This window comes from Anguilla rostrata, chromosome 9 (genome assembly GCF_018555375.3).
Source record: "Anguilla rostrata isolate EN2019 chromosome 9, ASM1855537v3, whole genome shotgun sequence".
In the NCBI taxonomy this organism is placed as follows: Eukaryota; Metazoa; Chordata; class Actinopteri; order Anguilliformes; family Anguillidae; genus Anguilla; species Anguilla rostrata.
The window spans coordinates 22,108,296-22,125,039 of NC_057941.1; the positions used below are offsets into that span (position 1 = coordinate 22,108,296).

General features: G+C 41.4%; 1 protein-coding gene across 7 annotated transcripts in view; it reads right to left on the minus strand.

Moving 5' to 3' along the window:
* Window positions 1-16,744, minus strand: part of igsf9bb (immunoglobulin superfamily, member 9Bb) — a 133,849-nt gene that overhangs the window by 11,539 nt on the left and 105,566 nt on the right. For 3 of the 7 annotated variants that reach the window (XM_064351054.1, XM_064351053.1, XM_064351060.1), the window contains exons 16-20: window positions 14,848-15,009; window positions 13,472-13,517; window positions 11,573-11,641; window positions 8,846-8,932; window positions 300-1,955 (exon numbers count right to left, since the gene is read on the minus strand). In XM_064351054.1, the coding sequence (XP_064207124.1) occupies window positions 300-1,955; window positions 8,846-8,932; window positions 11,573-11,641; window positions 13,472-13,517; window positions 14,848-15,009 (2,020 nt within the window). The remainder of the gene's footprint in view (window positions 1-299; window positions 1,956-8,845; window positions 8,933-11,572; window positions 11,642-13,471; window positions 13,518-14,847; window positions 15,010-16,744) is intronic. The other 4 variants (XM_064351058.1, XM_064351057.1, XM_064351056.1 and 1 more) reach the window with 3 other exon arrangements.

Sequence of the window (16,744 nt, forward strand, 5' to 3'; positions counted from 1 at the left end):
TGTTTGATAAGCGGTTATAGTACAAGAACAGTGAAGTCCTGAGAGCTGTTCTTGATAAAAAATATATCGATCACAGATAATCTTTTGAAAACCTTTCAATATTTTTGGATGTTGAGGTTAGGCATGTGATGCAGTGAAACACAACAACTTATTAATATTTCTGAGAATTGAAGTCTCAGTGCATCTGAAAAATGAGAAAACCTGACTTGGGGGGTTGCAGGGACAGGGAGGGCAATCCTTTTCTGCAGATTTGGCGGGAAGGTGAAAGCTACTTCCCCCTGACGGCCTAGTGCACCTACCCAGAAGCTGACAACTGAGGTGGAGAGGGCTCTGATGGAAGCATCTCCTCGTCTGTCCTCCTCTGGGATGGCATCTGCCCAAAAACGTCGCTGCTTTCCATGGGGGGTGATGGGGATTGGGATGGATAGCTTGTGGCGGTGGTGGCAAAGGCCATGTGGGAGCGGTAGCTGGGGCTTGCCCGCCTGCTACCCTGGCCCTGGGCGGGCGAGGAAGAGGGAGACGACCTCCGGGAGAAGCTGGCCGCAGCTGGGGGCTGCAGGGTGATCTCAGACAACTCCGGAGGTATGGAGGGCTGGACAATGCCGGGGCGGGGCCGGGGCCGGACTACAATCTCCGGGGAGCCCTCGTGAGAGCTCAAGGGGCTCTGGGTCAGCGGGGAGAGTCGTGATGGCTGGAGGACCACCTGGTGCATGCTGGGCTCCATTCTGCGAGGGGCCCTGGGACTGAGTCGGGGCCCAGGATCGTACCAGCGTGTGTCCAGGCTACCAAGTGTGCTTGGGCTGCCAATGTAGGCTGCCGGGTCAGGGTAAGGCAATACCGGTACACCCATACCGTGGCTCGTGTGTCTTAGCTGCCCTAAACTCTGTGCCCCTTGCATAGTTAAACGCTTGGCTGGAGGGCCCTGAGGCTTAACCTTGCTGGGAGACTTGCCCGGGCGGCTCTTTGGGGCCTCCAATGGCAGGATGCCAGGGTAAGAGGTGACCTGGAGGGAGGAGGGCTGGAGGCTGCTGGGTGGAAAGAAGTGGGGAGGAGGCATGGTAGGGTCTCGGTGAAGATACAAAGGGTGATGAGGCGGGAGGATGAAGTGGGGCCCCTCCAGACCGGAGAAAGAAAAATCAGGGTGTTGCCAGATGTCCGGAGAGTGGGAGGAAGGAACGTGCGTCAAGGGGAGGGTGCTGCCAGAGGAAGCATAGTGCTGGATCTCCCCTTCCCCCATCTCTTCTGGGATGGTGGGGTGACCAAAGGGCCCCTCAATGGGAAGGTAAGGGGGTGAGGACATAACAGAGCTAAGCGGGCTGGTTTCAGGCATGTAGAAGGGAGGCAGGGGGTCAGGATCCCCGGGGCTGCCAAGGTAGCCGTAGTACTGGCTATGGGTATAGATCCTGTGGTGCGGCGGGGCTCTGATTTGCCCTGTAGCTTGAAGCCGACTGCTCTCCATGATGGTCATACCTTCCATGGGTCTGTGGAACCGGGGACTGTAGGCTGGGGGCTGCATGTAGGATTCCTGGCTGGAGGAAATTGGGGAGATCTGTTGGGGCCTGAGCGTAGCCATTACAGGGGGCATGGGCCCGGGATCATCATTCTCTTCATCCGACTGACGGAACTCAGGGTACAGGTCGGACTCCTCCACGAAGGGGAAGCCCTCGATGCGCCGCAGCTTGACAGAGGTCTCCATTTCGGAGGGGTCCATAACAAAGCGGCCATCGGGGCCTCGGCTGATCAGCTCAATGGGTGTGGTGGCCTCTGCTTCATGTTTGGACACGCTGTACTTCTTGCTTATTATGGCCCTCTTGGTCTTCTTATAGAGGGACAGCTCCTTTTCCTTGCCAGGGCTCTGAGGAACCTTCTTCGCAGGCGGGCCCCGCCCATCTTCTGAAGACTCGGATGGGGGTCCGAGGGAGCGGATGCTCTCAGGGCTCACTTTCCCAGAGGACCTGTGGGAGAGACAGAGTACAGAAGTTCATTCAGTGCAGTACTCCCACTCTCATGGGTCACAGAGGTCAAGAGGAAAGCAGCAAGCTTCTACATTCTCTGGGAAAAAAAGTTCACAGCCAGCCAAATTGAAAATGGATAAGAGTAGCTTAAACCTTCTGCTACAGACACTAATATTGTGAACCACCTTTCAAAAAAACAAGGAACCTGTACATCACCTACACATGGGGATAAGCACCATCAGCACAATAACTCAATGCAATCAACTATTTGTATACACCCAACCACAGACAAATAGGAAACCTCTATTTCATATTCAGTATACGGATAGGTTCCCCATTCAAAAAATGATTTCACAAATTTGAAAGATCAATAAAATATCAATTATGTATCTACTGTTTATGAATGCTGAGTGTTTTATTTTATGAACTTCCAGATGTCTAAGTCCCATTACTTTAGCCACTGAGTAACTGAATGGCAATTCACATTCTTCGACAGCAGACTGGGCAAGAGAATTGTTGTGGTGAGTGGCTCAACCATTTTTCCTATTAACAAAAACAGCACTATGAGGTCTATGGTTGCAGACACACTATTCCAAGTCATGTGACTTTACTGGTCAACCATGGAGTCACACAACTCCTTGTAACACCCCACTCTGCAGTATTGTTTGTGTCAGAGGTGTTCAACAGTCGTTTCAGTGTTTTTCAGTTGCATCACGTCAAGAACACACTATAGGCCCATGGGCATTAATTAAATATGAGGGTCATATCTCATCTGATCAGAAAAAATGGGTGGGGCAAGTGACCTCATCATCAGTGTCACATTCCCTCACCTTATGCTCCCACCATTAATCATGATCTTGTCTTGTCAGGTTAGGCAATGCTCACCAAATAACCTGCTGTGCTGGCTGTACACAGGCTAATGCTCCTTTATTATTTGTGTCAGAGTGTGCTGTATTTAATTTGGAGGGCCACATCCCCAGCCGAGAGGTTTACCTAGAATTGACTGTATCCTGGTTTCACCCTTATGAAAAACCATATGAAATGTGCCTTTTCATGTGTGCAAATCATAAATTCACAAATGAATTAAAATATTCACATATTTTAATTCAAGAAATTCACTTTTCAAGTGAAAAGAAAATGTCACATATGAATTGAACATTTTCGCTTACTTGGCTTTTTTCACGCGAGTGAAAATTTCAACTTGCAAAAACAAGACGTGACATGAAATCACGTGACTGAATAGTTCAAACGTGAACTACAATTTTCACATGTAAAACAAAACATGTAACTTGAAATAGCATAAGTTACTTTTTCCTGCGCTCATCTTAAAATTGGCATTATTTTTATAGTTCAAGTGTATTCTTCACGTTGGGTGTTCACATGTGGTTTTTGAACATGTGATTTTTTCATAAGGGCAGCCAGTCCAGATAAGACCAATATATAATCAGTAACACACATCCTTACTGTCCCAGTGACCCCTGACCTCCATGCATCAGTTGCATTGTTGGTCAACACACTCACTGCTGGTCTGCATTTCTCTTATTTATTTCTGGATATGTCTTGTCATTACTCAACCTTCCTTGGGACACATACTCTCCAGTCAAAGTGATCTTTACACTTTCACCATTGGTCTCTGAAACAATGTCAGTTTTCACCCACACATTAATGTATTTTTAATTGTTCTAATTTGTCAGTTTTGATTTAAAAATATGTAATTCTGGTATAAAATATCAGAAGGTATCAACATAAGTGAGATTATTCACTCACTGTATAGCTTAAAGTTTGTAATGAAAAAGTGCGCACTTAGAATATATTACATTCTAAGTTGATTTGTAAATTTCAATGTTTCTGTGTGTACCAGTATGTGAATCAAGAGAGTATTCATTAAGAACTGAGGAATAACAAGCATGTTCCAGAAAATAAAAAGAGAAATTAACACCATTGGTTTCATTCCATAACAATTTATTGACAGTAGCAAAAATACAGCTTGTGTTTGAATGTTCATAGATGATCACTTTTTTCCTCCTGAAATGTTGGGTTGAACAACTAGGTTTGTGCACATGACAGTGGTGGTGAAGGAGCTGTACTTCCATGACAATCAACTTTTGAAGCAATGTTGTTCCTTCTGTTACTTCCAGTCCTCCTTCACAATGTCTTCTGAAACCGACTGAAGTGCAGTGTGTGACAGAATTACAGTCTACTGACCATGGATGTACAGCTGAGGGTACAAAGACATGACCGCCATTGGCCAGGCAGTGTCCATAAAGATCCATCTACAATGACTAAAGTAACAGCTAACACTTTAAAGAGATTCAAATTAAATTAAATCACCAAAATTTAAATACAGAATGTGACTTCATACAAAACAATCAAAATACTGCAGATAATAACTCACACTACGTGAGGGATATATTTTGGGAAAGCAGAGTATTATGTTTCCTTTTATACTTTGATGTTGATTTTGGGAAAATAATCTAAATAGTTTTCATATTTCAGTTCACTTAACTGCATTAAACGCACCTCAACTTACTGATTGTCGCTGCAATGGTGATCCCTGTATTGAACCACACCCATGACTTAGGTGAAGAGTTAATTTGTCACAGGATATCGATGCAGATAAAAATGCAAACATAATTTTAACGTCCTGTATTCACAATGAAAACATAACCATAGGTGTCCAGTAAGTATGACCTGTCCTGTTCATAATGCTGGGGGGTTTTGTGCTTCTCAATAATAATAATAATCACTGATGTATGACTTATATATCTATATAATGAATACTGCATGACACTGGAAGACAAAATGCAGCTGCTAACTGAAACACACTATAATTTTGACCACTGTACATAAGCTTACAGTCAATATAAAATTATTAATGAACTAACTTTTAAGTGATATTACGAAACAGAATCTCAGAATAAATAAAATGAAAGACAACTGTAGAGGCACTGGCCGAGAAAAAAACGCACTATGAACTCATAATATAACTAAATTTTATGTCACCATGCATTGCAAACTCATTAAAAACAAAAAACAAGTCAGCAGGTGGGCGAGCATCGGCACCCAGCAGAATGACTGGCATGGTGCGGTCAAGCTCGGGTGTGCAGTAGCGTGTTCGTCACAATGAGGCAGTGATTCAGGGGCCGTTTCCCTGCGAAAAATCTGGAAAGATACGAGGCACATTGAGAGGATCATTCTCTGACAGTCTCGGGGGCACTCACTGGCACCCCCTGGCATCACATGCTATTTGACCGTGACAAGAAGCCATTTTGGTGATCATGACCACTACACAGTGAAAACTGTATCTGTTTCCTATAAGAGTTAATGTCAGTTTGAAGATGACAGTGTCACTTCACCACAATTTGCAGCAGGGAGAGAATTTACTGAATCTGTGAAAACATCGTTTTTAAAATAAAAGTTTTACTTATTGTTCGAGATTCGGCAACAGCAAATATCAAGGGTCGACAGGTTGTGATAGGGTCCTTTCTTGGTATCTTCAGCTTTCTCACCCTAAACTGTGCTTTATCCAGTGAGGAATATATACATAGACCTTTCAATTACAATCCTTATGTCATTTCTATTTGCCAAGTCCCAGAAAAAATGTGTTGAAACAAAATGTTTCACTTTTTTTTAAAGAAAGCATTAGTATTGGTAATACATTCTATGAAAGGTCCTTCATAAGACCGACATTAGTCCACCACAAGCAACACATAAACACTGATAAATTGTTATGTCAACAACCACAAATAGGCATACAGCGTGTTATGGTATGATATGGTGTTATGTGGTATTAAGGACCATTCATAGAAAGCTTTGCCATAAACTTTATTGTGATGTTAAGTTCTGACATATAGATGATTTTTCTGCAGATGAAAAGGTGCTCTTTGTTTTCTGACAGAAACATTTTGTCAGTCACAGGCTCCACACTTGTATAAGTCTATAGCCGCGTTTCCACCAAAATTACCCGGAACTTTCAGTCCCAGGAACTACTTTACCAGGAACTAAAAGGTTCCTTCAGCCAATGGTTGTCTGCGTTTCCACCGGGGTCTAAAGTACCGCGAAGATTAGGCAAATTAGCCCACTGATGTATGAAAAAGCGACGTTGTCGTCGGTCCATCTGTCATATGATTTCTTCTGTAACCCCATACTACCACCGAAGTAGCCTATGTTATTTTCTAATAACCGGGACAGCCCGGAGGGGTTTATTCCACTTATATACAACGGGTTACCAACAATGACTATATATGGTTACTTTTGTATTTATTGATTTTCATATATCCTCTCAAACACATTCATTATGTTTTTATGCGAACATTCGCTTTCATGTCTTGACATCCGAAGCGACAGAATGCATTCACATTTATATGTATAACTGGCAACAACAGCAGAAAACATGCACACGTTGTAAACAATTTGCTGTTTGATTACTTTCTCGTCGTCAATTCCATATAGGCTAATCGCAAAATGACAAGAACAGAACGAAAACTCGGACTTGCGTGAAAATGTAAATTAGTAGTGGTACAGCCACCGTTTGCTTTCCTTCGAAGTTACTGCTAGCCGAGCAGCGAAGTGTGCCCTCCAGATGCGAACCATGCACCATAAATTAGTCCATAGTCTTCCTGGTCTTTTCGTGGAATTGAAAAATGGCAGTAAAATGGAGTAAAATTACGGCAGTCTGAAAAAGCTAAAGGGACGAATTAACCTGTTATTTTACCCTGACAAAAACTGTGATTTCCAGTTTGCTTGTACTGTATCACCAATGTTAATTACGCAGAACTACCGCATACCTCACATAACTGTATCAAACGTTTTGAGTCAATTACAACGGGCTAACAAAGAAAATCCGGAAGAAAATATTCAGCAACCGAATTAATCCGTTTGAATGTTTTAGTACGTAATATGCTGTCCCAGCACGAATGCTTAGCATTTTATAAAACAAATACTAAAGCAAGAAAAGAGCAGAAGAGCACACGTTATAATTCCAAGACGTTGGCAGGCTATAACCAAAAGTAGGCTACTGCGCCGCATAACATACAAGTTTGATTTGAAGTTATTATGAAAATAAATTGGTTTGCGCCTGCATATTTTTAAACATGGCGCCTGAAAACAAAAAACACATAAAAATGCTGCGAGTACTCGGCCAATCAGAAATGTTCAGCGCTGCAAGCTCCACCCAAAAGGTTCCTGTACTTTCGGAAAGTACTACCCCCCGAGCAGGAACCTTTTGGGGGGTAAAATAAAGCCCCAGGAACTAAATTTAGACCCTAGTTCCTGCGGTGGAAACGCACTGAGTTCCTCAAAAGGTTCCTAGTTCCGGGGTATAGTTCCTGCGGTGGAAACGCGGCTTATATAACTAGATTGAATAATCACAGTCGTCACCCCTTAATAACCGTGACTTGTTACTCTGGGATATACAGCCTGCCTATGCTTTTGAGGCAGTTGCCGATTTTCACTAAAGGGAGATATTCACCAACATGTGATGCATTTAGCGAAGATGCATTCTCTGAAATGTGGTGAGGGTTAGAAGTGAAACTTGGATTTGCTTTTACAGAAATCACCACACCGTGCCACTATCCTGAAAGTGTAGATAAAAAGTATTTATCAGGGTCAGAAAATGTAACATTGAAGTGAATAATCATTTTATGTCTGTGAATGTAGTGTAGTTGTTGCCAATGAAATTATAACATACAAATCTGTCTTCAATCTACCACAGTAAAAGAAATACTGTAGGAATCTTCTAAAGAGCACGATGTTGGTAGTTAGTAGGCACAAAAAGTACACACACAAAGGGGCAAATCACAACCAAATCAATGAACAAAAAGAATAAAGTGGGGAGTCTTCTCTGGGCTTTGCTAAATCCCATACACTGCAAACCCACAACCACATGTCAAATCCCATCATTACAAGATCAATTCATGAGATCGGTTAAAATATATGGTAAGGACGCCTTTCATTGTTAGACTTGCCTGGACCTTCCAGATGATAAGGACAGCTAAAACTGTACATGGTCTGATTAACAATGACAAGGTCACACACAGTGGAACCCACTGTTACCCGAAGCTTAGCTTCTCAGCACCCGTATTGGCAGGAGGAGTAGAAGGGGGCAGGAGGGTTGTAGGGAGAGGGCATAGCTGGGACCTGTAGGAATAAGTTTGCCATGGTGCAGGAATACAAGGTTGCCACGGCGCAGAGAAGATGAAAAGCAGTAGCAGGGGAAAGGGGGGGAGAGATACCCATGGGATGGGAAGAGTCTGGCCAAAGGGGGGGGGGGGGGGAGGAGCCAGCGGTTCAATGCTGCCAAGGCAATGGCCAGTGACACAGGCCTCTATAGACACACAGGAAAGTCAAATCTACCTCGACCCCAATACATTTTCAGCATCTGAGCTGTAAGGGTCTTATGTGCCCAGCAGCTGTCAAGCATAAATTAATTAAAAAAACAGCTGATAATTATTGAAAAAAGCTGTGCATGTGCATGATGGCTTCTCATAAAGCCATGGCTAATATTGCATTGCTGTACCTGGATTATAATGCCGGCACAGCAGGCACAGTAGTTTAATGTAAAGGGAACTGCTGGCAATGAGAATAATGTCCAAAGCAGGGGTTATATTCTACTCTTCCTTTATCAAATATCTACCTCACGCGTTAAGTGGCTTTATGCCTCTTTGACCTTTACGAGAGAAATGTCCTCACCTGCTGGCCACCTAAGACAGACTATCGCAGAGAGCCAAATGCAGGGACAGCCTCTGTTGGTCATACGGAAATGTAAAGTGCCTTGTTTTTTTAAAAATTAGTCTGTTTTGGCATTGCCTGCGAGTGGACTGTGCCTAGCACCACACATGGAACATGCCGCCAAGCCAGCGCACACTGCTGAATGAGGTGCGGGCACTCACTGAGGACTGGCGGGTGGGGGCCTGTAGCTGCTCCCTTCTGGCCCCTCCCAGTAGGGCTCAATACCAGGCAAGGGGGTAAGAGGAGTCCTGTGGAGGGGGAGACACAATAGAGATGGGAGGGGAAAGTTGGCCATCAATTAGGCTGCACGCTTCCACAGACCAAAAGAGCAGGAGGCGAAAAGAGAGAGAGAGGAAAGGCTGCATGAGAGAGGGAAGAGAGGAAAAGGAGGACAACTGGGTAAGTACTACAGTGAGATGTCACTGATTATAGAGAGACAGTGAGACAGGGAGGGAAGGAGAGAAAGGATGAAGGGAACAAGAGAAAAAGAAAGAAAAGGAGAATGAGAGAGCAAGAGACACAAGAAGAGATGTGGCCGCTGCACTTCAAAGTCTCTGTTTATTAGTCACAATGATTCATACATCATACAGTTCAAAGCCCAGGCATGCTAAGAATATATAATCATCTCATGCAATTTTAAATTAACATCCCTCAGTAGTCTTGGCTTGACACAATAATTTTGCAACTGTATGATTTTTGGCAGACTTTTGATATACTTATAGATTCAGTCGCTAAGCCAGTACATGCTATTAAAACTAAGGTGATGGCATTACATTATAAGTATAAAAGCTACAGTTTGCTGAACAGGCTGGTTCAATTTTGTAGTCAAGAAAACTGCAGCACACAAAACAATCTGATCCTAGATCAGGCGAGACAGCTGAAATAAGGCATTGGCACTTCAACCACACTCCATCATCCACGTAGGGCACCATAAGAGTCGAAGGCAGTAGTTCACAAAAGGGAAGCTCATTATTCTTATTATTAGGCTTGCCAGGATTCAGTGAAGTGGATAGAAATGATGGCTACTACTGACATTTGTTTGTGTTTATTTTCTGGATATCACATAATCAGCCCCAGGAACATCATTCTAAAATGGACAACAAAGACCTAAGTAGCAAATTTGAAAATGATGATTGAGGAATGTTCTCTCTATGCAAAAAGGTGTCCATAAAATCCAGGTAGGTGCTACATGCCAATCTCAGTAAGGTCACTATGAAAAGATCCTGAGATAAGATGAAAAGTGCTAAATAATAATAAAAATAGTAATAATAGATGGTTTTCAATTACATCCCCCGGTCTCACATGTGATTTTGAAACCGTCCTTCTGTCTGTATTCCAGGTCTTATAAATGGGAATGGGAATAGGAATATTTAGGAATGTCAATCAGACAGAGTTGTATGAATCGATATTTACCAGTTTAGTTTAAAGATGATGATAGAATGTTGGCAAGCCCAGTCATACTGCAATTCATCACTGCTGTTACTTTAAGATGCCAGCATTAATAGGCAGATATAAGTGGCACAATAGGTTTACATTATTAGGACCTAAGAGAAGTCAACAGACATCTGGCTACTGTTGCAATGCTTTTCAAATTCAGAATGTTGGTAAGGACTGCTGTGTTGTAAACTGTGAGGTAAAATTTATTGCCAACAGTTTGAAATCCTGTAAAATTTTGAATGCCTTGTAAAATAAAGTGTGGAGGTACAGTGTACGGGGTAAAAGTGGATGTTCTCAGGAGTTTGGTTCCAATATACTTAATGTGAAGCACCATAGAGAGAAGCGGTACACTGCTTGTCTTATGAAATAATTCAGAAGCTTTGATAAAATACTGGCAAACATTAGTACACAATTCACTGGTTTTCTCAAGATAACTGTCCACAGACCTCATTAGCTGAATAATAGACAATATCTAGAAGAAACTGGAAACACATCTTGAGGTTTGGAGTGTTTGCAAAATGATGCCACAATTAAGGTATACATTTAACTCTGTAATGGAGAAAAAGCTCAACAACAAATTCCTGTACTGACAATGAGTCTCAGAGTTACAATGATGTACAATTCTAACCATAGCATCAAATACACAGAGGAACTCGTTTATATAATCCAAACATAAGCCAAATCCATAAGTCATCAAAGGTCGAAGTTATTATAACTGGAAGAAGAAAAACACACACAAAAAGTAGGGTTAATAAAAAGAAAAAAAATGCTTTCCTCATTATTCCAATGCAGAATCATTTTTGCTTTGTTTTGCAGCTCATTTTATTCATTTTATAAAATATTGTATAATCAGGAAAATACACAAAGCATTGCAAAAATTCTACCAGAGCTGGCTTTCACATGAGTTTACCATGGTAAAAAAAACCCTTAAAGAAGAAGGTCAAAGTATGGAAAAGCCAAGGCCAAGCATGGTAGGAAGGCGTGTCAAACAGTAAAAGCGGAACACCACAACATGCACATTTACCATGGTAAACTTAGGCAGAAAATTACTGCATGGTTGCCAGACATACATATACGATATACGTGTGTGTGTGTACAGGTACTCTCAACACTGGAAGCATTCTCTGACAGAAACACGATTTTGGACACTGATGCAGGAAATAATATGGTACCTCTTGTTAATAGCCTTCATTTTAAAACACACTTGTCCAACACCGAGACAAATTAATGAAAGTCACCAAAATCTTGTCTATTGCTATTACCGAACCAATTAAGTTTCTCTGAAAGACTTCTGGACTTCCTGATTCATAAATCTGTCAGGTTTTGGACCAGATTATTGTATGAAAGTGTGTGTATATGTACACTTCAGCACAGAGGCGTGTATCACGATAAAGGCAAGGAGTCCCCTTCACCAGTTTGTGAATTGTTAAAAAAAAAAAAAAACAACTCACATGTACTGTTTGTAATGCGATAATGCACCACTTTTCAACCACTGCTTTTCGGTCAATGTCTCTGAGGTCCTGATCACACAGCAGCATGCAGACAGAAGAGAAACTCAGACTGAAAACCAGTGACAGTGTGACCGTGCTATGCGGCCACTCCAGTTTCAAACTGAATCCCAGTGACACTGTAAATTCTGTTTCCACCCCAATTTCTGACGGCAACCTGCTGACAATGTGAACTCTGTTTCAACCAAGTTTCTGAACCTTTGTTTCTGAGTATGGACACACTACAATATGAGGGTGCTAATGTGACCATTTAAAGCACTGCACTTAGCTGGTCAATCACATTATGGCTAGGGTAATAAAAGCTTAAATATAGAGACACACATGCCCGCACACTCATTCTACTTAAAATTATGTTGTTAAATAAATGCAGAAGTAATTAAATAAACTGTGACAAGCTCTCCAAGATGGACAGCATATAAATTTAGCAGTTACATTTGACATGAACATGTGTAATACAAACATATTCAACTTCATCAAAGTTCCTGGAAAGTGAACAACAAAAATGTTAATTTGGCCGTGCAGTGAAAGTGTGCTGTTTGTTTCCTATTAAAGCAAAGATCAAGACCTCAAATTTAGATGAAGGAACCCAATGTTGCCTGCACACTGCTAGATTCGGTCTGCAAACGAGATCATTCGTACTTCTTATGTCAGAAGTGTGGGCAGGGCTGATCGTGTTAGTATCAAAGTGCTAACTGTCCACTGATCATGCCTACACACCACCCACAACTTTTATCACTGATTATGACACCCTCTTAACTCCAGGTCAAACTCTCTGAACTAGGTGTGCCTTTTATTTACTCTGCCAGTAGTGATAAATTGTATGGTTGATTTGTTGCTGTTAATGAAGCAGTATTCCAAAACAACTAACTGCAGCAAAGCCAGGAGAAGAGAGTGAGTGACAAGCAAATCCAGCACGCAAAACACTGGAGCCAGAACCACTATAGACACCAGTCCATTAGGCAGCAATGGGAACAGTGAAAAAAGATCGCTCCATTATAGTTCCATTAAGTTACCAAGCTTTCATGAATTACAGAAAACCTGGGAACTGGTATCCCCCTCATAATTTAAAACAGTATTTTTCACATTTCATTGGAAGGAAAAGACAGCACGCACAGTATACAGACAGCAAAACACAATATGTGCATATCAATTTATTCCTTTCAAAATATATAAATCTCCTTACTGAGTTACCTTTTTTCAAATAAATTCATACGAAAATGAAGCTCTCGACAAACAAATAGCAAAAGGTAGCATACTTTTCACAAAATGAAACGAAATCTAAAATTATAATGTGATGTAACTAATTTAGGAAATCATTGCCTGTATTGTGGATGTGTTATTTTCATTATTTAATCTAGAATGAAAAATAAAAAAGAATATGAAATGAAGCACTTTTAAAATATTCAAAAATAAACATCTCATTTGAATGAACTAATTCTACCAATGTGCGTACACTATTGCTGGTATTTAAATTAGGCAATGGTTTACTAAAGATTGCTTATATGCCAGGCATGAAATTCTGAGCAAGCCAGTACTTTATACTTTATATTTTGGAAAACTAAAAAGAAAATGTGAGCCAATCAAAATAACTGAATTTGAAATATTAATTAGATAAATTCAATCAATATGCCCAGATGGTAGGAGGTGGAATGTGACAGCAGCTGACATTGATCAATCACTGGAAACCAGAAACTGACATGGTCAGCACTAGCCAGTAAGAGTTTATTATCTTTTGTCTGTAGCTTCAAAATGGCCAAAGCTGTGCAAAACCACCTGCCAGGTATCTTTACTGATATGAACTAAAGCCCATAACACAGCGCTGTCATATGATTTATTACTTACGGAGTCTCAACGCTTTTTCTGCAGTGTGTGATCGAAAGAGGGGGATCTAGAAGAGAAAATAGAGGGAGGAAAACTGAAGATGAGTTTATTAATGTCTGATCAAACATTTGGAAGGACAGCAACAAGTAAACACTTTCAGCAGGGGCCTGTATGACAAAGCAGGATTACAGAGTTGGATAACTGCACTAAGTTAAACCTGGAACAGCTCTTTTTACTTCAGTTCATGTTCCAGATTTGGGAGTGTTCTAGGTTTTTACTTCTTGCAGTTGTGTAGCGAACGCAGTAATCCTGCTTTCAGATACAGGCCCCCGGGGCTCTCAAATCGACACTGCTCCTGGTTCTGCTGCTTTTGGTTCTTACTTGGCACTGAATTTATCGATTAAATCAACCCAGTTAACTCATGTCACCAGGTTTTTTGGGCCTGGTTACTGAGTTTAAGGTGAACACAAAAACCAGCAGAGGCTGCAGCCCCCTAGGATGTATAAGGCTAGAGTAGTCCTGATGCAAAGCATTGGGCACAATCTGGGGGGCAGGTTGGGACAAACTGGGAGAGTGTGAGCGAAATTCCTAAGATCATACTGTACATGCGATAAGTCAGCAGAGCTGAAAATTTACTTAAGGTGTCAAGATAAAGACCCTCTATAGGCTATATCATCGGGGCCTCATATGGTATTTCTGGCTGCAAGTCCATTTCTCTGCAGGTCCATTGCGATGCACTTGTACTGGTGTAGGGCCATTATTTCTGCTCTCTAATTCAATGGCTTGAAAGATTTATGAGCCCATAACCCACTTAATGAGAGAATATATGGTCTATGACTCACCCTTATTAAAAGTTAGCCCTGACATGTGTTCCGGCATATGTTAAAATATGGAATTATTATGTTTTAAATGTATGTCGAAACAACAGTTCATGTGAACTCTACCTAGTGCAAATCATGCAATGGGTGTCATATTTGATCTGACGTAGTTGAATGTCAATGAAAAAGTGTTGCATACAGCAAGTTATTTGTGAGTCCTGTATTATTCTGCAAACTGTTTCAAATCCTCCCATGAACCACTAGGGGGTCTCCCACAGTTTTGGAACCACTTATAGAAAGCCCAGACACACACTGTATACGTTAGTAATTGGAAAATGAGATATCCTGAAACCAAAAAAAAAAAGGAGAAGCAATATGTTTCATCAGTTACATTCCGAATTGAACCAATCAACGTGTTCTGCAGTGGAGAGCAAGATCCTGTGATTGGTTCAAACAAGTTCATTGTTGCTCCACCCATTATAGGGTCCAGGAAACCGCACTCTCCAATCACTAGTTGTCTGGTTCCTATATAACTGCACCCGAGGACAAATCTTTCAATGGGCAGCAGGCGACACTCACCTCGCCTTCTCTTGAGCTTGCGGCGGCGCTGCTTGTTGACAAAGCAGGCTGCCAGCGTGCTGAACAGGATGGCGGCCGCCAGGAAGCAGATGGTGGCCACGATGCCAGCCACCACGGGCCTCGCCAGACCCTCGTCCACTATGTCTGGGGGAGGAAAAAAATCTGAGGGAGACAGAGGGGCACACCTCCAGGGTCAGACACTGGTGTGGTATCACCAGAGATACTGTAAAGTTCCAACATGGCAGACCTCACAGGCCTTATGTCCCACGTGTTGCTGAAGCTTCTGTTCCAGCAGTAGATTGTCTAGCGGCTCTAAGTCTCCAGTATCATTTTGTGATATTAGTCAATTTGTGTTAGAATATTTGCACAATATTTACAGAGAACGACTCATACTCCCACAAAGCCACAAACTGTCAATATTATGAGGAATTGTTAACTTGGTATTAACATAAATCAAATGAATCACAGTTTTTAAATCAATGACATTTTAACACATTTTCCAGACACTTTTACTAAACAAAAAGCTGAAAACAAGAACATCCCGATAAGCACAGTCAGGTGTCACAAATGGCCAATGGCCCAGTTTGTATTGAGTGTGAACACACTGACACTCAATATGTTAGTGGTTAAAGGGGCAGTTCACCCAAAAATTAAATGAAGGTATGTTTCCAATTACCCGGATTAGTGTCTGTCCATCCATAGAGTTCAGTTGAAATGTGACACGTTTTCGCGATATAGGCCGCCACTCAAACTGAAAAAAAAGGGCCTCGCGTTTCCATCTTCATGTGGCCTAAAAGCTCCAGAGCTTAAAGTATGTCAATAATATCCGTCCAAGTCCAATGCAGGCGGACTAGTATAAAATTTCAGTGGTGGGATCGTGACTTTGAGAAAAGCGACCGTTCGTTCGTTGCAGATTCAATATAGCAACTTTTTAACAACGTACTTTATTAAAGCACAGAACAGATTATAAATTCATGGTTTAGATATTAACAGGTGTACAATTTAGGCTTTGTTGTAAAACATAACGTGAAACTCGCTTAGGCTTATGTTAAATACAGACCTTATTTTTTGCATAAATTGAAAACACTTTGGGAAAAACAAACCTTGGAAACCTGTAGAGGGAATCCATCACTAAAAAATACTAACCCACTTCTGGGTATTGAGACTACAAACTGCAACCCTTGGCGTGGTTTGTTTGAAACTATGCAGATAGGCCTATCTGGAGAACAGGTCACATTTCAGCAAACCTATCGATCTGGATGGACAGATACTCCGGGTAAGTGGAAACATACCTTAATTTCATTTTTGAAGAGTATACATACAAAACAATATGAATATTATTCATACAAACTGTACAGCAATGCTGCCTCAAAGCTCCCACATAGGGGTTAAATATTGCAAGTTTTTTTAAAGGATGTCCATATATTGTACAAAACAACTGCAGTCATCAGCATTTAAACTTGGATTCGATATCTGGCTGCCACACTGGAATGTGGATCTTGATTTTTAACTTTACAGCAATGCACTAAAAGTACTAAAAAGAGAAGCCTATGCCTATATCTTGTATATACGTGGACATTTTCTTATATTTATTATGTAAGTGTATGTGATCATGCATACATCTTTCTTATTTAAGCTTGTCCATTCCAGTGCAAACTTATATTAAAATATACCTCAAAGATTGTTCAGCACCACAACATTCTTTTGCAATATCAATATTCACTAAATAATGTTCTCGCTTAATTCCAAAAACAAAACATATAAAGACATGTAAAACTACATTTAAAAAATAAAGCTTACAACCCTTTCAGAACAAAAGCTTAGAATAATATAAGCAGGGTCACCATTTTTTCCTAAAGGAGTTTTTGCCTTTGCATTTCAGTCATCCCTCAGCAGT